Source organism: Ictalurus punctatus, chromosome 27 (genome assembly GCF_001660625.3).
Source record: "Ictalurus punctatus breed USDA103 chromosome 27, Coco_2.0, whole genome shotgun sequence".
NCBI classification, from domain to species: domain Eukaryota; kingdom Metazoa; phylum Chordata; class Actinopteri; order Siluriformes; family Ictaluridae; genus Ictalurus; species Ictalurus punctatus.
Window position 1 is genome coordinate 13,091,225 of NC_030442.2, and position 22,985 is coordinate 13,114,209.

Consider the following 22,985-nt stretch of genomic DNA (forward strand, 5'->3'; position numbering starts at 1 on the left):
TTGCATAATGAATTAAAATGCAATTCAAGCTACTGCATGTTTCTAATCATTTTTAAACTACTCCGTCCAATTGATCAACAACTGAGCAACTTTGATTCACTTGTGATAAAGAAAAATCACTAAATTGTCCAAAACAGTTTTGAAAAGGAACAAAGTTAATGCCATGAGGATGCCCAAGTAGTAGAGTATAAGTAATGTTTGATGACATGTGTTAAAGTAGGTTCATCGTAGATAATATCTGGGTTTAGGATATTCTTTGTTCCTGCTCCAGGCCTGGAACAACTTCACCATTTGTCAAGTGGATTTAAGGTATCATTAGTCATTGATACTCTGAAACACTCGTTCATTTATTCATTCATCTCAATCCTGGGCAAGGTTGTTGTGGATCCCAGGTTGGTCAAGAGCCTAGAATAAAATAAGATGGGACACCAATCCATTGTAGGGCAACATGCACAAATATATTCACCCACTCATTCACACCAAGGGGTAATTTAGCTTAGATTTACCAAATTATGATTTGGTAAGATGGGAGGAAATCAGAGAACCCAAAGGAAACTCACATGGACACAGGAAGAGCATGTAAAACTCCACACAGACATTATCCCAAGCTCTGGATCAAAATGGGGACCTCCCAAAATCATTATGTGGATTGGGAACACTAAATTGCTTCTATCTGTGAATGTATGTGTGCATGGTGCCATGGGATGGACTGGTGTCCCATCAAGGGTGTATCCCCATCTCATGTCTAGTGTTCCTGATATAGACTCTAGATCAACGAAACCATGACCAGGATAAAGTGGTAAATAAAGATGAATGAATGAATGAATCAGGATAGAATATAGTACAGAACAGTATAAACAGGAACTATAGCTAAATAGCTTGCTACCTATAGAGCTGAGACTGACATAGATGATCATTTACCAATAGCTGTGTGAATTACGCAACCCCAATTCCAAAAAAGTTGGGATGCTGTAAAATAATGCAATGATTTGCAAACCTCATAAACCCATATGTCATTCACAACATAGAAAACATATCAAATGTTTAAACTTAGGAAATGTACCATTTTAAGGAGAAATTAAGGTCATTTTGAAATTGATGTTCTCAACACGTCTCAAAAAAAGATGGGACAGGGCAACAAAAGGCTGGAAAAGTAAGTGTTACTAAAAAGAAACAGCTGGAGGTTAATTGGTAACAGGTCGGTAACATGATTGCTATAAGCATCTCAAGATTAATACAAACATCAAAATTTAATGACTGTAGTCATCATTATTCTCAGTATCGTAATTCTCATCTCATAGCCTACCTGTATTACACATGCATTTAGCAGTGCTGAAGATGTCACAATAACACTAGATTCTGATATGGTTCTGAAATGAAAGCATGAAAAAAGACTCAACCAATGCAACCTTTTTCTTTTCTGGTCTGGTTGTCTGTTAGAGCAGATGTGACCACTTATACTGGACCATGACAGGAAGTAATGGGCATTACAGGAAGTCTGCTTTGTTATAGATAAAAACACACATGGCCATGCTTAGGTCAACCTCCCACTCCACAACAAGTAGTTTCATACATGCATGCTCACATGAACAATGACACATCTTTGATGTGGCTGATGGTAAACACACAAGCCACAGAGATAAGAATACCGCAAAAGAAAATGCAGCTTGTATGCAACAGGTATAGTTGTTGGAAATTTACACCTTGAGTCTTGCTTTTCTGGACATCAGGGAGATTTATGGTGCTTTCTGGATATTTAAATAGGACAGAAAATGCATTGTATTAAGAGCTGCATTTTCCCCATGACCCACTAAAACCAAAACAAAGCAACTTTGTTGCTAATCATATTTTAAAATGCATTTTTATTGACAGACAAATTATTCTGGATTATACTGGAAATACACTGGAAACCAATTAAGTAGAGATGAAAAATCTATCAACACTAACTTATACATTAACTAAATATATTTTTGTTAGTATTGTATTTTTGTATAAGCATACTGGAGATTCCCATCATGCACTCTGGGCAATCCCTCATCTTTCATGAACAAGTTTTTTATTGTAGCAAATGCTGCATGGAATTAGGGGCTTCATCATCATTATGTTCCCTTTTGTGAAGTCTGATTCACTGGAAACAGCAAATTCCTCATTTATGTTGTCTTTCAAATTAAAACACCTTTTTGTTCCTTAGCAAAGCTAAAATACCTTTTTTAAATATTCTTTTAACTTAGTTTGTAGCTTTACAGACTAGCACCTCATTTAAATGATAATTCAAACCTATGTTTTGTGTGGATTGTGTAGCTCTGGGATTTACTTATCTATGTCTTTGTGAGTCTGTGTAAACTGATATCGCTACACAAAGTAGGATTAACCTCCCCAAAAATAGTTCTGCTGCTATGGATCTTTTGCGGCCTGGTCAGGGTTGAAGAGAATGAGGAATTAGGAAAAAGAAGTGAGAAGGACTGGACGTCCCCCATACACTCGGGTTAAGGCCGGCTCTGTGTCATTATGAAAGAGAAGGAGGCCACTAAAACCTCTGTGCACTAACAGACAGGAAACTTAGCCCACGGTGGCCAGTCCACTCACTGTCTCCAAACAAAAAGTCATCACATTCCTAACAGGTGCACTTTTTTTTTTCTTTATGAGATCTGAGAAATGTTTTGGGATCTGAGAAATCATGTGTTCGCAGGCAAAAGAAACAGACAAATGACATCCTAAGTCTAAAATATAGCAACTTAAAGCTTATTTTTAAAGGATTCAAATTCACTTTTATGCTTCTTGCTATCTTTTATATTTCAAATGTGAGGGCTAATTCCAGCAGGGTAGGTCTTAATATTTATGATTCTGGCTAAACAAAACCAAAGGCCAGGAAATAAAATGTCTATCTAAAAGAAAATGGTGTGGTTCTGTGTGACAAAATGCTTGAATTTGGGAAATACCCCAATGAATTAAAAAAAAAAAAAAGTCAGAGACTTTGATTCTTTTTTTCTATTGTATAAAAGATTCTCAGTGTGATTCACACTAAGGCTTTAACTTCTTTTTCAATTTTTATTAAAATTTAACCTAGGAGTCTTCAAGAGTGAGTGACATTAACGTACAGTGAATGTTGGTAAGGGATGGACTGTTCCTGATAGCCAGACCCATATTCTCAAATGTTTGATATATTTTATAATGCCTGGTACATTTTGTCAAGGAAAGTGGCCAAGAACCATTGATTTTCAAAGAATGTCCAAATAAAGACCATTTTCCATAATCTGTTGGAAAACCCGTGAGATTATCTGGTTTACTCACCAATAATAACTTCAAACAAAACAATACTAAAGACAGGATTATGTGAAATTTTTAGTTTAGTATTTATACCTTGCTTTGAAAAGCTAATTGTCTTGCAATGTTTGTTTTCTTGATGGGAACTGGCACATGGAACTTCATATGCAGTACATGGAATTATGGAGAGCCAGTCAGATGGCAACCTTCAATATTTTGAATCTTATGGCCAGAAAAGTGTACAAAAGATCTCAGAAACTCTGTGTAAAGGTTACAAACACAGACCTAATCCTAATACTGACTCTATCCCTAACCTTCATAACTTTCTATACATCTTTGTTAATAATCTGTAAGAGTAGAACCATATTGCAAACTACACTATAAACATGATTTTCAGCATCGTCTTGTCTGTCTTCAGATCTTATGACATTTCCCCTTTGGCCTCTAACTGAACATTTCCCTAATTGAATAATATACAATTACAGACTTCTGCAATAAATTAACCATCAATGGTCCTCATCTTGTAAAGCGTATCTATTGATTAGTCTGTTTCCAGGCACAGTTGTTTATACACGACTATGTAGAAATGGTTTAATGGTTCTTGAGTTGGTAAAGTAGAGTTATGACAGTCATTGATGTCAACACCAGAATGTGGACATCAATCTGGTGCAACTGCAATCTGAATACCTCATCCTTGAACAGGAGTAGTGCAACATTTCCTTTGCAATGCACCACTGTTTCCTGTTTTCTTCTTAAACTGTGTGATCTTGGTCACCAGGCAGGATGGACTCTGCTGACCATGTGTGGGTATTTATAAGTTCATATTATGTTTGCCATTGTAATGGCCATTTCCAATTTTTAACAGTGAAGTGCACAAACAATCATATGTAGGGATGGTGTAATTATAATCTCTATAAAATTTAACATTAGTAATTGTTAAAAAAGCACTATGGTAGTTCTTCACCATTTATGCGTTGAGAAAGCATGACACAGCTAAACTGCTAAGAGGAAACGGAGTTGCAGTACACTAAAAAATAAAATATTGTGCAACCCATGATAAGCATGATAGTCATAGATTTTGTATTTATTTATTTGACCACTTTCAGTTTGTTGGGGATGAGTTTATAAGTTGTAAAAACACAGCTAAATGTAAGCTCAAAGAATACAACTGTGCCTTGCTTCTTGTGGAAAATGTTCATACAGTGAAGGTGAAGGTGAGAACTTCAAGCTAGCATTGCAAGCATACTGACCTGCTGCTCATGTGGTCAGGTTCAAGGTAGATGCCTGAATAGTATATCAACACCTCATGCTAGAGTCTAGACCACAGTCTAGGGCACATTCAAAAAAACAAAACAAAGGCAAAATAAATAAAAGACAGTGTTACCACTATAGGCCTTCCTTCTCTAACCTCAAGCTTCTTCTGGTGGTCTACATGATATTTAAAGTGTAGGTTCTTCCAACCACAATCAAAGAGTCTATTCTCATGCTTTCAAATACAGTTTGTGGTACTCTACGGTTTGTGAAAATAAGAGGTTGATTGCAAATCTGGGAAACTCGCAAAGGGACATTAAGTCTATAACAAGAAAATTACAAGCAAATACAAAAAGATAGTTGCAAGTAAAACAGGGTTTCATATTACATTAGATACAAATATAGATCTTAGATACAAATATAAACCATTTCCTAAACCCACAGGAAATGCATCAACAACAGTAATGTAAGCGAGGCTCCTGTGTAATTAATATAGGCTCTGTGACATGAAAACATGGCATGCTGAAAGGAAATTTGGATTTGTTTTATTGTCCAAAATTTTGAATTACTATTAAATACACGTTGTGATATTCATGTTAAAGTTAGCAGAGGATATTTCTCAAGGATGGATTTCCCAAAAAGTATAGCCTAATCATAAAAATTTGGACCAAATATCTCTTAGCTTTTATGATGTTTCGATGAGTTTTAGGTGCTTTATCCTGGTCAGTGTTGCAGAGGTTCTGGGGCATAGCAAGGGAACACTGGGATCAAAACCTTTAAATGACATGGTCTAGTAAAAAAAAACAACAACAACTATTTATATCACAGCACTGTTGAATTTTCAGATCTGTTGAGGCAGAATGTGTTGATTAATTTTCTATTACAGCAGCTCTGTAAATCAAACCACAGGTTTATATTAATGCGCTCATTCTAATATGTTATTGTTTCAGCTCATAGGGACATAATCTAAGGCTAATAATAAACAGATTAAAAATGGGCTGTTATTTAACATAAAAGCAGACATTACAGTCATGTGAAAAAATAAGTACACTCCATGGAAATTTTTATTTATTTATTTATTTATTTTTTACATATTTGGACAAGCAAACATTTGACCCTCTTTGAAACAGTGCATATTAATAAATTGGATACACTCTATCAAATGACACATAAAATTGACATTTTGTAGTAATTTTCACAACTGAAATGAACAAAAAAAACGGTTAGTCACATGGAAAAAGTAAGTACACCCCTCCATTTATCACACCTTCAAATCCATAAAATTAGAATCAGGTGTTCTAGATATGGTGCCAGTGATTAGAACCTGCTCAGGGAGTGCAGGTGGAACCGGTCTTATTTATACCCCTTTCATATCTAGTGTCTGGTGTTCCCTTTGCTACTGAGGTGTGTGGTGTCATCATGCCAAGATCTAAAGAGTTCTGTAAGGCCTTCAGAAAAAAGGTTGTGGACACTTATGAGTCTGGTAAGGGATTTTAAAAGATCTCCAAATTATTTTAAATACACCATTCCACTGTAAGGAAAATCATCTACAAATGGCGCAGATTTCAAATGACTGCCAATAATGTCCTGGACTGGCCGTCCCAGCAAATTCAGCCCAAGAGCAGAATGTCTGATGCAAAGAAAAAAGTCTCCAAGAACCCCAAAATTTCATCACAGGATCTGCTAGTAAGTCTTTCAACTGTTGATGTCAAAGTGCATGCTTCTACAATCAGAAAGAGATTGCATAAATTTGACCTGTATGGGAAGCTTGCCAGGAAAAGGCCTTTGCAAGACTACAGTTTGCCAATGAGCATATAGGCAAAGACCAGGCCTTTTGGAATAATGTGCTCTGGACAGACGAATCAAAAAGAGAGTTGTTTGGCCACAGTAACAGCAGAGATGTTTGGTGCAGACTAAAGACAGTTTTTTAGGAAAAGCACCTCATACCAACTGTGAAGCACGTTGGTGGAAATGTTATGGTTTTGTGGTTGCTTCGCTGCCTCAGGGACTGGACAGCTTGCATTCACTGATTCCACTATGAATTCTGCATCATATCAAAGAGTGCTTGAAGATAATGTGAGGCCTTCTCTCTGAAAGTTGAAGTTGAACTAAAAATGGCCCTTTCAACAGGATAACGATCCAAACACACTAGCAAATCCATCAAGGAATGGCTCAAAAAGAAGAAATGGAAGGTTATGGAATGGCCTAGTCAAATCTCGGATTGGAATCCCATTGAAATGTTGTGGGGGGATTTGAAATGTTAGTACATGCAAGAAAACCCTCAAACATTTCGCATATGAAAGAATATTGCATGGAACAGTGGTCAAAAATTCCAGCAAGCCTGGTGGACAATTATGCAAAACGCGTACCAAAAGTTATTTCTGCTAAAGGGGGTAATACTAGCTTCTGAGGCCAAGGGTGTACTTTTTCCACATAAGAATATCACATCTATTGATATTTCTGTTGAATAAATGATTAAAAAAGCTAATTTTCCTTGAGGTTTTGTTCAAGTATATCAACTTCATTAATAGGCACTGTTTCAAAGAGGATCGAATGTTTGCTTATCCAAATACATAAAAATAAATAAATAAATAAAAGCCACCAATTTCCATGAGGTGTACTTATTTTTCACACAATTGTAGCTATTTTATCTTTATCAGATGTCATTCACTCCTACATAGCAAAAGCCACAATGTTGAATTAACACCAGCAGTGCTTATTCCTGTCCAATTGGACACTAATGAACACTGAATTAACAATGTTAATTCAACACTCTAGATGTTAATTCAACACTGGGGATTTGCTGCATGGAGGCCAAATAGGACAGAGCAAAGAACAATAGTAAAGATGAAAGCACACCAGTACTTTAAATAAACTGAATCATATTGTTTAAGCGTACCATTTTCTGTAAACAATGTGAAACCTGCAAGATCATGTACAAAATGAAAGATATTTTCTGAGGCTTTAACACAGTTTGTTTGTGTGCTTCACAATTGCTTCACAGGCCAAGCTACAATGCAAACACTCTCACAATCATTCACTTACAGACTAACAAGAAGTGAACCTGAAAGAGAGGGCCCAGCTCCCCCTCCCCCCCGCCCCAACTTCTGCTTTTCTGCCCGATACCTCTGCTTTATTTCTGTGGATCTTCATGTGAGTTTGCTGTTTTATGGTAGTATTAAAGACAGACATGCAAGACAGAGAGCCACAAATGTAAAACTGATGGCAATAATGAGAATCACATAATATCCTGCTCTTTTTGTAGCACATGGACGTACCACAGTTCTCTACTCGATGATTTGTATGTTTTAACCTCAAAATTTGAAGAAATCAACATTTCCATATGCATTCCTGTAATATATCTGAGTAATGTGATCTGTTGGCTAAAATAGAAGTTGAATGTATCTGTGAAAGACACAAGTCCATGTCCATGTCTGTAAAAGGACACAACATTTTGGCTAGAAAAGAAAAAAAATATATCTCTGAGTCTTTATTTAGCTGTTCATTCAAACGGAGAAGTGAAAGTTCTCTCGATTCTTTCTCTTTTTTCTCTCGTTTTTTTTCCCCCACATACACATTGAAGCCTGCTCTATGTGCAGGCTTCAATTCTAAGCCTGTGTGGCCTTGATGTTTACCTGAAATCATAATAACGAAGTAACTGAAATTCTACTTCCCTTCTAGCTAACGTCCCACACGATCCTATCTTTCCCTTACATTCCCCATTACAAAGTTTATGCATCACACAATCTCCCTGTACCGTCCATATTCAGCCTACACTCCTAATCATATGTCTCTTCAGCAGGGGCATAAGGAGGGGCTGAATAATTTAAAGTAGGGGCTCTCAAACTCTTTGTAACCCCTTTAACGGTAAAACAAATTCCATTGACACATTCAGTACAGATTTGTTTCATGAACATTATTTAAATATGTACAACAATTTTTGTCTATTTTTTAAAGCCACAGATTTTTCTTGTCCTGAACTTTCCACTGACAGAATACATTAAGTCCACAAATAAATAATAACTGTAAATAAATACATAAAATCACACACTCCCTGGCTATGCTTTATGGATCCCTGGTGGTTCACAGACACAGTGGAGGCTCGTCCACAGGGGCAGGTGGAGCAGCATGTATATCAACCATTCCAAAATGTTAATCTAATGTAATCTAAGTGTAAGTGCAGACAGTGTGTCTGTAATGTAAGGAACCCTTTCTATTGTAGAGACTGGGAAAGGGAAAGGGGAATTATGGAACGGGTCAGAAATGCATGTGCACCATAGTGACCTTGTTTTCTATTCAAAGGCTGAGAAAAATGTCTTCTTTTTCCGATGGCCAAATCATTTGGGCTAGTTTCAGGCATTTTGTTTGGTTTTCCAGATGTAGTTTAGCTGAAACTTGGAAATCCTGGTTAATGTATTGGCTCTTTGGCAAACGCCCCTGCTGTATTGAAAAGAGCTGAACAAAAACGAGCTGCTAGACTGTATAGTGGATGGCTGTAGAGCATGTTGTTGACTATTTCAGGGTTACTCGTAATCCACTAGATATTAGCTTATAGTATAAGTCAAGCGTGATAGCCTCTTGACTTCCTTTAGGACATATTTTGATATGTCCTGCCCCATCAAAATCTATGGTTAAGAACCACCAAACTACAGCTATGATTCACAGTCATTCATTCCAATGATAGTGTTTACTATTCCGATTACTAATGACCACAAATGTAGAATCAAATGTTTGTTTAAGCATTGTTTGGCTTTGTTACAAGAATTTACACCACTTCAGAGTTGATCTTTATACTTAAACAATAAATGTTGGACATAGAATAATTCACACATTTAATTTACACACAAATAGGAGTTGGCACATAAAATTAGCATTCATTCAAATACCCATAGTGAGTTTGTTTAGTGCTAAAATCAACATCTCAGACCTGTAGCTGAATTAAGCTAGTTTTGCTTTTGTTTTAATAGGTTGCCACAAGTACAAGCAAGCAGCGTGGATGTAATGGCCTAACATGCAGTGGTCAGGACTATACACATTTAAGCAAGATGCATGCAGCCTCCCCATGATTGCGCCATTCCTGCCATCTAACAGGGACCATGAAGCAAGAGCCACACAACATGCCTGCAAGCTGATGAGGAAAGGCTGTGTAGGAAGCTTGGCACTAAACATAGGATAATAACGCCTTGTCCAGTATATGCTAATGAAACTTCTACTTGTCAAGGGAAAGGGGTAAAAAAGAGCATAGCTCAAAACCTAATAGCAAGAAATGACCAGAAATGACCACTTATTACCTTCCCGAAGATCACTGGTCTACAATGCTGCTGGCAAACCACCCCTATATATATGTAAAACCTGTAATTTATGCGGCTGTCCAAAAATAACTGGGGGAAATAGATGCTGAAGTGGCTGTTTAAATGTACAGTGTGTATTAATACACCAGAAAAATAGTAAATGTCATCAGATTCAGTCAAGATATGCAGGCAGCTGTGGCTCCTACAGCCTGTAGTTACAGCAGCTGGATTTGTGGTGGTACAAAGCCAATACAATAACAAGTCAAATAATTAACACTTGTTTGAGTACATTCCAAGTTAAAAAGAAACACAGATGATTCATTATCTGGTAAATAGTTCACTTCCCACACTGGAAAATATAGAGAAAATAAATAACAACAATGAAAACATATTGCCTCTATTTGTATATATCACATACAAATCATGTTGTTTTCAAGAGTTATGTGCGACTCTATGTGCATAAACCATACTAAATCTTCTTATATAGACCTCTGACTAAGAAGTGCATTTGACTATGAAACACTAAAACTATATATAATGTTTCAGTTTGTTGATTGTTCCATTTTTTATGGTTTCATGTTATGTTACAAATGTTGGATTTTTTTATGCCCGTGTGTGAATGTTGTTCGTAGTAACAACTTTCTTATTCAGGGGTCACTTGGAAAAAAAGAAGAAAAAAAAAAGATAAATAAATAAAACATGGAAGTCCCAATTATTATATATTATATATTATATAAATGATTAATTAATTATTATCCAGCTTAGGGGTGAATGAGTGTGTGAATGGTGCTATGTCAAAGCTTGTCTCTCATGCACTTATAAAAAGATGGTTCAGTGCAAAAGTTTGAATACCCCATGCAACAAAATTAAGAGTATATTTAATCAGTGAAAATTATAGCAAGACATTTACCGTGCATAGCTTATGTTTGTCCGTTATCTCAAATAACAAACATGACATTGAAGTGAAGTGTGTCACTTCGAAAATGCTGATTCCTATGTCCTACACATTCTTTCTAACATATCTGGTTCATATCTGGCACTGAGAGGGTCATGATAAAACAAATTTTTAGAACATTTTTATGTTAATTCTGAATTGAGCTTTGAACTGCAACATACACCCACATCTTCAAATTCTATGCTTTGTAGTTAACATGTTACAACAGAGATATATTTGACCTCTCTGCCCCCAACTCATAACCCAAACTTTTGTATTTGGCTGTATATTGTTCCACTAACTCCTTCAAGATCATTCTTGCAATATGATAGATGTTACAGTGTAAACTTGCAATTTAAAAAGGAAAAACTAAGTTTCTTAAAATTCATCAGCATTCCTGGCATTTGTGGCTCTATGTTGCTTAGCATTCAAAGTTTTTACACCACTCATCATAATTTGCTTGGCTCATAATGCGGGTTCAGCTGCTGAGACATACTTATAGTATGCAAAACTGAAAGATACAAAGATACAACATTATCTCAGACACACACAAACACACACACACACACACACACACACACACACACACACACACACACACACACACACTGAGAGAGATGCAGAAAGAGAGGGAAGGAAAATATATAGCACATTTTTTCCTCTAAACCTTTTCTGCCTGCCAAGTTCATCCAGCTCATTTGTTCAGACTCTTAATTGGGAAATGCCTCATATTTCCTCGAATAGAATGGAAAGTAGAGAAGTAACTTCAGTTTTTGAATGTCTGGTTTGCCTGTCATCTTCCGTTTCAGAAGACAGCTCTGCCTGTTTCAACATAATGGTTTCATTATTTACAAATCTACAGCAAACCTTTATCTGTTTGTGAATTCATTGTTTATCCCTGCCTTATAGTGTTCCTGACACTCCAGATCCACCACAACGCTGACCAGGATAAAGAGGTTACTCAAGATGAATGAATCTATGATTTCCTGAATGAATAATATTACTATTAAAACAATTCAGAAAGGTTAGAAGGGCCAGGATAGAGCCAAACTAACGATAATAACAGTGTATCTTCAATACCTTACTATAAAATGATCAGAGCTACACAGCTAGGTTGATTGATGCCAGTCACATCCTCGTAAGCCAAACTAACATTACAGAGCCATGGAAATTCCCTGATCAGGTCAAAATGTTTGAAGAGAAAACTCCATCTCCTCTCAGTGAAATCACATGAAAAAACAACTCACACTTACAGATCTGTAACAATTCACAAGAAGTCATATGAAAGGATACAAAGGTTAGAGATAGGTGCGTTGTTGGTGTTTGTACCATTTCTTACAACTCCATCTATTTGAAATGAAACAAAATCAAACCGCATCATTATATGATCTTTGAAATGAAATGATCATGAGATTACATTGCTAAATGATGCATTGCATGTAATTCATGTCATCGTAATCTAAACAATATAAAAACACACCATTAAATTAGATTAATAGTCAAGTATAATCCATTTTAATTCATTTTCTTTCTGGAAGACACATTTGCATTAGTCTTCTTGTCACCTAGAATTTACCATAAAGTACTCAATTGTATCTTTACAGCACTGAACATATTCTGAATATTTAAAAAATATGACAGGCGTGCTTATTCTGCTTTTAAAATACAGGGTAATACCAAAGCCAACTGCAGTTTAGTCATTTCCATTAAAATAGCTTTACTTGGTATTCTAGAAGATTGAATGAAAACACTCGGAGGAATATCAGTATCATTGTACTGCAGTCCCTGAAGCTGGGTTTTATCGTAATTATTTGTCTTTGGTAAATTCCCCAATCCTGGGAGTCACATTTCAGATGATCTTATGCTCTGGGTTTGGCACTGAAACAATGACAGAAGTTTGAACTAGAACCAGGATTTGAATACACAGTATTTTCATACAATTTCAGCATAATAAGGCAACAATGTGACATCTCTTTTCTTTATTTTCTATTGCATTATATAAATAATAATAATAATAATAATAATAATAATAATAATAATAATAATAATAATAACAATAATAATAATAATAAAGCTCATATGTATGTGTATGTAACTGTATTTGGCCTGTAACACAATCCAGGATAGGGTTCAAACTTGGATTTCATTGAGACCAAGTAATGACCTGGTCATGTTTATAAATATTAATAATCTTCACTGAAAACAAAGCCAGCAAGCTAACGTGAGCTAACTTGACAGGATTTCTGACAGGATTTTACTAAGTATACACATTATGTTAATACTCCTCACTGCTAGCAATTATATGTTAGCTAACTGGTGCTGACCTGGTTGGATTTCTGACAGGATTTGCAAATTATACTCATTACTCATTCTCCTCTGCTAGCAGTCATCAGTTAGCTAGCCTGTTAACCTTATTGGATTTGTCAGGATTTTAAAATTATACTCATTATTAATAATCTTCACTGGTAGCAGTATTCAGTTAGCTAGCCTGTGATAACCTGGCTGGATGTCTGACAGGATTTTTAAATTATATACATAGATGTTAATGATCTTCACGGCTAGCAGAAATCAGTTAGCTTGCCTGTGCTAACCTGGAAGGATTTCTGACAGGATTTTGAATTAGTGTTGCGAATATTTTTTCTCATTACATTTCACAGGTTTTTGAAATAACTTTATTTATGTCTACATAGGCTAAATAATAATAAAAACCTGTGTTTAAAGTGTATACATGTATGTATATAAATATGGATTTTTAAAAGTATAGGATATTTTGAGTTTTACATTTGAGGTAGTTTTTATTGACCACTGGGGTTTTTTTGTTGTGCACACCTGGCAACTTTGGACTCCAACACAACCAGCCTCGTTATAAATAACATGTTCTAACTTTTCAGTTTATTTCAAATTCTATTTCAACCTGACAAAAAAAAAAAAAAAAAAAAAAAAAGAAATCTCTGGGAATTCATTTGCTCAGTTTGAGAGACTAATGCTAATTACTGGAGTTTCCTCACCAATCTAGAAGGGTTGGCAAGTCTATTTTCATATTAAAAAATATTCATAATCTTTACTTGTAATGCTAGCCAGTTGGCTAACATGAGCTCACGTGATAGGATGTCTGAGAAGCTTTTAAAGAAGTCATTAATGTTTATAATATTTACTACTAATGCTAGCCAGTTAGCTACCATGATGTTACCTGACAGAATTTATGACAGAATATGTAGGTTATATTCATAAATCAGTCTGTACTTGTAATACTTGCCAGCTGGATAACGTGACTCAACCTAACAGAATTGATAAATTCCATGCTTAAATGTGAATGCAGACGGGTGGACAGGTCTTTGGGTCTACATATTGGTTCAGAGACAAATATATTGTAACAGTTTTACTCAGCATTAACAAAGGAACAAAGAGGAAAAAGTGTTAACAGTAACATAGATAAATGCATTACAATATATATATATATATATATATATATATATATATATATATATATATATATATATATATATATATAAAATTTGGGTAGCATTGCTGCCTCACAGCTCCAGGGTTCTGTTTTTCATATTCACCCCATGTCCACGTTGGTTTCTTCATGGTTCTGTGGCGTCCTCTCAGCTCTCAGGAGGTCTGACTACACTAAGAATTTCCCTGAGGCTTGAATGTGTGTATGAATATGTTTCCATGTTGCCCTGATATGAATCCCATTCCGGATGTATTCCTGCCTCACACCTAGCGGTACCAGGAAAGGCTCCGCAACTTTGACTAAGATAAAACTGTTACTGAAGATGCATGAAAAAAAAAAGACACATTTCCAATATATAAAATTATTTATAATAATATTTTACAGGATAGTAGGATTAACAGTAAAAAAAAAAAAAAAAGGCCTTAAAAATACCCTGCTCTAAAGATAATGCTTTGCACTGTAATAATAATATATTTAAAAAAAAAAAAAAAATCAACTATCATTATGCAGCATATAATATAGCATAATCTAACATCTTCTCTGAGCATGATTTCAATTGCATAATAACTGCCAGCATCACTGGTATTGTTTAAATGGAGAGTTTTCTGTCGCATGACGATGTTATCTATTCTCCCTGCTTGTCTTGGTGGAACTGCAGTAAGAGATTAAAACTGTTGCAAGATAACGTCTCACACACTACCTTATCTATTTATGATATCTGCAAAAAGAAGGGGCTTTGATAAGTCAAATTGAGTACTTTTATTTCAAAAACACAAAACTGTTTCTCATTAATTTTGACATTTCTTTTACTTTCAATGTGTCATCTCCAAAGCCCAAATCATGCATAAAAATGATGAACTGAATTATGGAGCACAATCTGATTTGCAGAAGAATATACGACTCAAGGGTAGCGTTACTTTGGGGAATAGCTTGCAAAATAGAAAATTAGAAGACCCCCTAAGTCATCTAAAGTGGCACCAATTATTCCTTCATCCTACGTTAAGTTTGTAGAATGGAAGGCCTGGAGGTGGACAACATCAGCTGAACTGTCTCTGATTGGCTATTGGGGGAGGTGACACAATGTGTCTGTTCTAACTGAGTAGTTATAATCCCCACCTGACATCACTCTAAAATCAGGAACCAGCAGGATACACACTCACACATACCAAAAATAAAGAAGTAACAAACAGAAACCTCTGTCGTTTTGCCACGGTCGCTGTTAGGCTAACACTTGCATTGTATCTGTATTTGGCTTCTTTTTTAGGGGCCCTGGGAGCTGTGTGGCCCCCAGTGGGTAAGGTGTGTGCGCGGACTCTTTAGTTTCATTTAGTAAGAGGAAATTTAGAGTTGTGCAATGGCTCAGGGGCTGTTTTGAAAGCAATTGAGAAAGCGCATCGAGCTAGAGTGCGTGAAGCAGAAAAGACTCCATGTTGTCTTCATACAGAATGGAGGGGTACATCATCCCGCCTGTAAGTATTCTACATCTTCCGTGTGTGTGTGTGTGTGTGTGTGAGTAATGCCATGTTAGCTTAATGTAAAACTCGGTAAAACCAACACTTTGGAGTCATAGAAGAGTCAATAATAAAGCGAGTTCCTGATAATATCGGATGTGTCAACATGTCAGTCATACTACAGTAATAGCTTCCTTGTTAGTGATGCACAGTTGAATAGATGAACAGTATACCACTAAAAAGTCCACGAATTCTCTAAAATAATATTACCAGTTTGTATTTAGTATTTTGTCACTCTTTGTCATTAAAAACATAAATAAGTGAGAGTCAATAAGGCTGATGGTGAGTCGTGGCCAAAGTGTAGTTCTGTTCATAAGGTACACATTATATTAGTCAGTGTTTAATTTATACATATTATATTATACATATATGTATGTATGTATTAAATTATGTATTATTATTATTATTATTATTATTATTATTATTATTGTTGTTGTTGTTGTTGTTATTATTATTATTATTTTTATTATTATTATGATCTGCTTTAAGATTGAATTGCTTATTGTTGTTTTCTTTTCAGCAAATTCTCCAACTGGCTTATAGAATTATTTAAATTTCACCTCTACAATGATAAACATGACAAGTGATTATGAGCAAATTGAATGTATATATAACATAATGCATGATTAGCTATTCAAAATAACCTCTAAATTTACAACCAAATTCTAACCTAAGCATTAACTTGCTTTCAAATATGAACATTATCAAATACTGAAATATTTCTATGTGTAATAGAAAAAAACCTGGACTGGCTGGATGTCACAGGCACCATCTGAATTTAAAGATTACTGGGCACTTGTAAATAGAGATGTGAGATTTTCTCATACTGCATTCATTTTTTTTTTTTTTTTTTTGTATAAAACTCTGGGCTTATTCCTGTATTTTACTCACATTGCTCGACTTCTGCTTACAGTCAACGGAAGATATGATCTATGATCCTGAAATCTATCGACAACAGATGGAATATCAATACATCATCGATGGAGACGGCCAGAGTGGTGAGATGCTATTTGCATTTACATCAATTCATCATTATGGATTTATTGCACTATGTTGGGGCAGGCTGAAAACAAATGCATGTCTTTGGAAATATTTCAAGAGATAAACTGAAACCGTACCAAAATAGCTTGTTCGTTTGACACGCTTAGAGACCCATTTTAACACCAACGTGGTCGAACTAACGGTTTAAAATCACACCCATAGCTGCTGGGAATTCATTTGTGTGGGGGGGTTTAGGAGAGCTAGCGAGTGGAACCAGGCAAGTGACCCGACACCAAAGCAGGAAACAGATGCATTATTTTGACAGGCAAGAAAACTACAGACGTAGAACGACAAATATCCCCAAGGGTCTGCCACCAAGAAGAATCTAAACTAGCCCCACAAATGTATGTCAGATAATTTGACAAACTAATTTATGATGTGTATATAGTATAGAGAAGATATGATAATATAGGCATGGATGTGTCTCATTGGGGTTCCTGTATACAGGATTTTGGTCTGACCATTGTGTACTCTGGTGTTTTGCATTTCTTTTCTGAGATCCATGTGACTTGGTGTGATGTAAAAAGAAAAGTGATAATAGAAGTGTCAAAGGAATACTAATTACAGAAGAACATAAGCAAAACAACAGCAACAAGTTTCATACAACCATTTAAGACAAACATTTGAAAGATTTTAATTAATTTGCTTATTAGATCTTTGTCTTTTTGCCCCTTGGTGATCATTTTACTGTACTATTGAAGGTCTGTCTTTGTCTATTTCATACTGTATTGGATCTGTAGATTGAAAACAAAAATGAAAACAAAAATTTAAAAAAAAAAAAGAAAAAAAAGAGAGATTTATAAACAGGACTACATTCCAATTGTGGAAAATACCAAACCAGAAAAATGAAACGCTGGACGTTTTGAAGGGTTTATAGTATTAAAAACTGCTGAAGGAAACAGTGGTGTGAACAGGAAACAGCATGACGCATATAGTCCTGGTGGTTTTAGCACACAAAAAAAAAACAACAAAGAAAACTACAAACTATCTTCCAAATCGGATACAGTACAATACAAATCTAAAATGGTCAACCAAATAACCAAATGTTTTTTTTATGTCTAATGGTAACAGCATTTTTCATGCCTTATACATGTTATCATAGCATCTGTTTACCCTTCAATTGGCCTCTTTTGTCTAGATCATACTTGGGAGTATAATGCACATCATGTCCACCCTGGGGACTTTGAGAATTTGACAGAGAGCCACTTCACGGAGCTCCAGAGTGTGGTTCAGCAGGTTCATCCTTCCAGTGTGCATCGCTTTACTGATGTAGAACCTAGCCATTTTCTGGATCCCAGTCTGGCTGGACACCATCTGGCACTGCCTACTCCACAGGTGAGGGTACACAAATCACAGCTAATTTACTGCTAAACTACTGACAATAAAAATGAAAGGACAAAAAACAAGATCTCACCACAAAAACCAGAACAATATGACTACAAAGATCCTCTGATAAACATGGTAAAGGATCAGATCTTTACATTGGTGCTTAAAGATCCTGAGATTGAATGAATGAAGCGTACGCTTTCCATTAAATTCACATAATTTAATGGGGAACTTTTTTTGCATTAGAATTTCTTAGACTGTTTGGATTAGAGTCCAAAAGTCCAATATGGTGTCTGGTGAATCCAGTTTGCATTTGGACTACCTGCTGCACTTGCTGAAATTGTAGTGTTACCAAACTGGTTCATTTGTTCAGTTGTTTTTGCTGTTACGGAGAACGGCAAGTACATCTGCACCCAAGCTGTTTCTCAACTTACCCTTATCCTGGCCCGTCCTCACCACTTTCACCACAGCAACAGTGCTGCATGCTAACAAACCGCCATTACACCCCCCTCCCCACTTACACAAACACCACCGCATCAAGTTGTGACACACATACACAGATGTGCTCGGACAACAAAAGCAAGTGTACGCACATGAATCTCACTAACTCATATACACACACACACACACACACACACACACACACACACACACAATCATGAGCTGAGCAACATGGATTTACAATCATGATTCTATTCAATCAGGCATGCCTTTTGCACAATTGCACAATCACAATTTTATTGAATTTAATGTTCGATTTCATCTACAATTAATATTATTTAGAAATTATTCATAAATTATTTACAGTCTGAGAATATGGAAATCTATGAATGTTGTGAAAATGCCTTAGGCTCAAGTAAAAAAAATAAAAAAAATCTGCAAAGCAAAACTGCTTTAAAACTAACGAAAGGAAATATGTAAGTTTACATAAATGTACAATAGGGGAAAGAAAACAAACTCGTATCCTCTGTATTCTCTTACAGTCATGCAGTCTTATAAAGAATTTGGTTAGTCAGTTAAAAAAAAAATCTAATAATGATTTAATAAACAATAATTAAAAAATAATAACTATACTTTTGCACAGTACTGTAAAATTATAAAAATGTGTATTTTCATAGTATGTGCTCACCAAACGGAATATATGAACCACACGGAGTGCAAAATGAGCAACGCACAGAGAAACAAAGGCTGAAAATGATCTATAGCTCAGAATGGGAAGCAAGTTAGAGCGTGACTGTGATTAGATCCTCTATATATGGGTGGGCTCCTGTTCTCAGATACTAACCACAGTACAAGCTATAGAAAAGAAAGCTTTTTTCCCCTCTTGTAGAGCTGTGGACTTGCAGGAGGAAAAAGAATGGCAGGTTGATTTACTGCCTCCTGTAACACACATGGGCACCGACACACAAAGTCCCAGAAGCATGAACTGTTACACTTAGTCTGAAAATAACCTTCTTCTGTTAGTCTTATCTGATGTGTTGGTGTTGTATTTGAAAATATGGTTCCTGGTGTGACTGTGAATTTGTGTGTCTATTTACGTGAAATTAATTATATTACATAGGGTTGTTTTTTTCCTCCCCTATTTCTTTTTTTAAGAATATGCCAAACAGCTCTCCGGCCTAAGTACATCATTATCAATGGATGAAATATATAAGTGTGACTTGCAGTTCAAGCCACAGCTTACTTAAAATACAAAGTTATTTAGAGCTAGCTAGGCAGCTGCAGCCCTCCCCTCAAAAGCTCTGGGCTTGGTTTTAAACCATTAGATCCCACACAGGTTTCTCTATTTTCTGTCCTTTTTAGATGCTGATAAGAATATATAGCCCTTTGTGTCAATAAGCTGTGTGAACTGTGTACAGAATGATTTCTGTAGACGTGTTTTAGTTAAACGGGTACATTTTAACACACGTGACCTTTTCCCAGTCATGTGGAAGTGTGCATTCTAATGGGTCGCATGAAACGACATGTGACAATGTGAGTGTTCCCAAGATCTGGTCAGCTCAGCCAACTTGACACAAAGTGGATTTTGAAATACTTGTGTTATTTTGGGGTTTTTTCCCCCACTCCATTGTTGAACTTTGTCCTGTGGAGATCGTTGCCATTTATAAATGGATGTAGAAACAGTCAGGCAGGATGGTGTGGTATTGTATTGTATTAAAAGAATAGCATGAATATACCTCATAAGGAGTATTCAGAGGTATGAGAGAAACTTCCCCTTTTGATATTTAGCCTTCTTAAGATATCTCGATATAATATAGCACAGCCACCTGTTGACAGAGGTGTGGGTTTTTTTTTTCTTTTGGCAAAAACACTGTCACAAATCACTGTGAGGAGGAGTCACATTTTTAAACAGTAGTATAGTTGTGTCCAAAGATACTCTGGTTATCAAGATATTAATTTTAAAGCTAGCATCTCCCAACCCCAACATCCTGGAACATTCAAATAATAAAAAGGAATTTTCTTATTCTTATAATGGAAATCAACAAAACTGAATCCTGTCTTCACCCCTCCAGATGGCTTGTTTGCCCCGACCGTCTCTGTATTACTCCCATAGTGTGCAGCCCTCACCTCTCCTGCGTAGCTCGGATGATGATGACCCTGGCAGCCGCAGTCCCCCCCTGGAGGTGTCCGATGAGGAGTGTATGAGGGACCACATCAGCTCTACTACCGGGGTAGAACATGGTGAGGATCCTCAAATCTTTTCCATACAATACAGTGCAGTCAAAGGAGACCAGACTTGGTAGTCAGACTGAGGTGCCACATATGTTCCAAAAGGAAGAAAATGTAGGAACTGTATAGCACAGTTTTGATTCCTGCTGTACCTTCTTAAGAACACATCTGATATTAGGGTGAATTCTTGTATTTAATGACATCACAATAATGTCGCAGTATGTCTCTCAGAAACACAGACTTGAGGTAAGATCAAATGTGAGGTTTTTATTTAGGCTCGCTCCTATGGCACAGTAGTCAGTGAGCACTTTATGCAGGTTAGGGTGACATTGGAACTGGAATACAACTTGAATGGAGCACCAGACTATCGCAGAACACCATGCACACACACATTCATATTTGGAAGCTGGGGAAAAAACTGGAGAACCTGAAAGAAACCCACACAGTCATGGGGAGAACCTAACCTAACCTAAACTGTGAAACTCCAGACAGGATAAAACCTGCTACCTTGGAACTTTGAGGCAGCAATCCTGACCCCCCCCCGAGTCACCAACCTGCTCAACTTTTCAGCACAAATAACTTCCTTTCCAGCTCGCTCATCGCTTTCTACTTTGCTCTGCTCATCGCTCAGGAAAAGAGAGAAAGAAATAGATCAAATTAACAGACAGTTAAAACAGGGAACAGGTGTGAAATGTTAGTCATTACACCTGTAGTTTCCCCCGTAAACACCACCCTCTGGCTAAACCACACCCCTCCTGCTACAGAAACAGTAGTTGAAGGCATACCGATTTTTTTTTTTTTTTTTTTTTTTAGCATCTTGTGGAAATGTAAAATTTTTTTTTCGTTTCATTTTTATTGAACATTTCATACCAATTTTTTCTAACAGATTTCACGAGTTAAGTTAGAGGAATAGTTAGAAGCCGTAATACCACAACTTGCCTTGACCATAACCATTTTTAATACATGCTGAATTATGAAGTATGAATTCTTACAAAATCTGCAGTGTAAAACCCTAAGGAGTAGGCAGCAAATCCAAGTTCTGTCACTTCTGCAAATACATTTCAAATTGAAAGCCTATTCATCTTCCCCTACATTTCCCTTTAACCAGGCCAACAGAAAACAAGCTACTTTCTGTGAAAGGTCACAGTCCTTAATCACCAAACATCCCCCAGCAAAAAGAGCAGAGCCAATCAATTTTTCTTGTGTTTATGTTTGTCTTTTTGTTTGCCTAGGAAACAAGAAAAAGATTCGTCTGTATCAGTTCCTGCTGGACCTTCTGCGAAACGGGGACATGAAGGACAGCATCTGGTGGGTGGACAAAGAAAAGGGAACTTTCCAGTTCTCCTCCAAACACAAAGAGGTTCTGGCCCACCGCTGGGGAGTGCAGAAAGGCAACCGTAAGAAGATGACCTACCAGAAAATGGCCAGGGCACTGAGAAACTACGGCAAGACCGGGGAGGTCAAAAAGGTCAAGAAGAAGCTCACGTACCAGTTCAGTGGTGATGTGCTGGGAAAGAGCCACCTGGAAAGAAAGTTGTACATGTAAAGAGACAGACCGATCGACAGGAAGAAAAAAGAAATAGATAGACAAGGGAGACTTGTCGGTCTGCTGAAAAGAGAGCTCTACTCATTGGACTTGGAGCATTAGACTTTTCGCTTGCCCTTTATGATCCTTTTAATATTATTCCCCTTTGCATTAATTCATTGAACTTTCTCTATGAACTTTCCAGCACAGAGCTCACACTCCCATTTCAGTTGCATGTGCAATTAAAAAAAAAACTTTCGATTCTCTAAACAGAAGAGAAATGTAAAATATATTATCTACAGTAAGCTCTGATGCATTAAACAGATCAAATGTGAGCAAGTTTAAAAATTAAACCATGCAGCTCTTGTGTAGAAGCTGTTGTTAACGTCTTCACTGATCATTAAGGGGAGGGTTTGTGGGGGTGGGGGATCACAAAAATACAAAAGCAGAAGTGAAAACAAATGACACAGGCTCACGCTGTACGGAAAATACGGCTGTCTCGTCTAGCCAACACATATGCGGTGACGCTGTTTTTACCATAAAGGGTGCTTTTTTCAACAACTCCTTGTTTAAGGGCTGAGAGATTTATATTCATTTTTATATGATTAAGTCTTTTTAAAACAGTAAAAGAAGTCAAATCAGAATGGTTGCAAAATCTTTACACTTGTTTGCAGGGAACTGGTTTCACAATGTCCATTATTCATCGGCGAGT

The 22,985-nt window shown here is 36.4% G+C and overlaps 1 protein-coding gene across 2 annotated transcripts; it reads left to right on the plus strand.

The window, feature by feature from the left end:
• The first annotated feature begins 15,326 nt into the window (after positions 1-15,326).
• Positions 15,327-22,647, plus strand: spi1b (Spi-1 proto-oncogene b). Of its 2 annotated transcripts, XM_017458304.3 has the most exons (6): positions 15,327-15,669; positions 16,447-16,521; positions 16,625-16,709; positions 17,891-18,087; positions 20,592-20,760; positions 21,981-22,647. In XM_017458304.3, the coding sequence occupies exons 1-6, from the start codon at positions 15,628-15,630 to the stop codon at positions 22,292-22,294; spliced, it is 882 nt and encodes a 293-aa protein (XP_017313793.1). In that variant the 5' UTR covers positions 15,327-15,627; the 3' UTR covers positions 22,295-22,647.
• Positions 22,648-22,985: the final 338 nt, after the last annotated feature.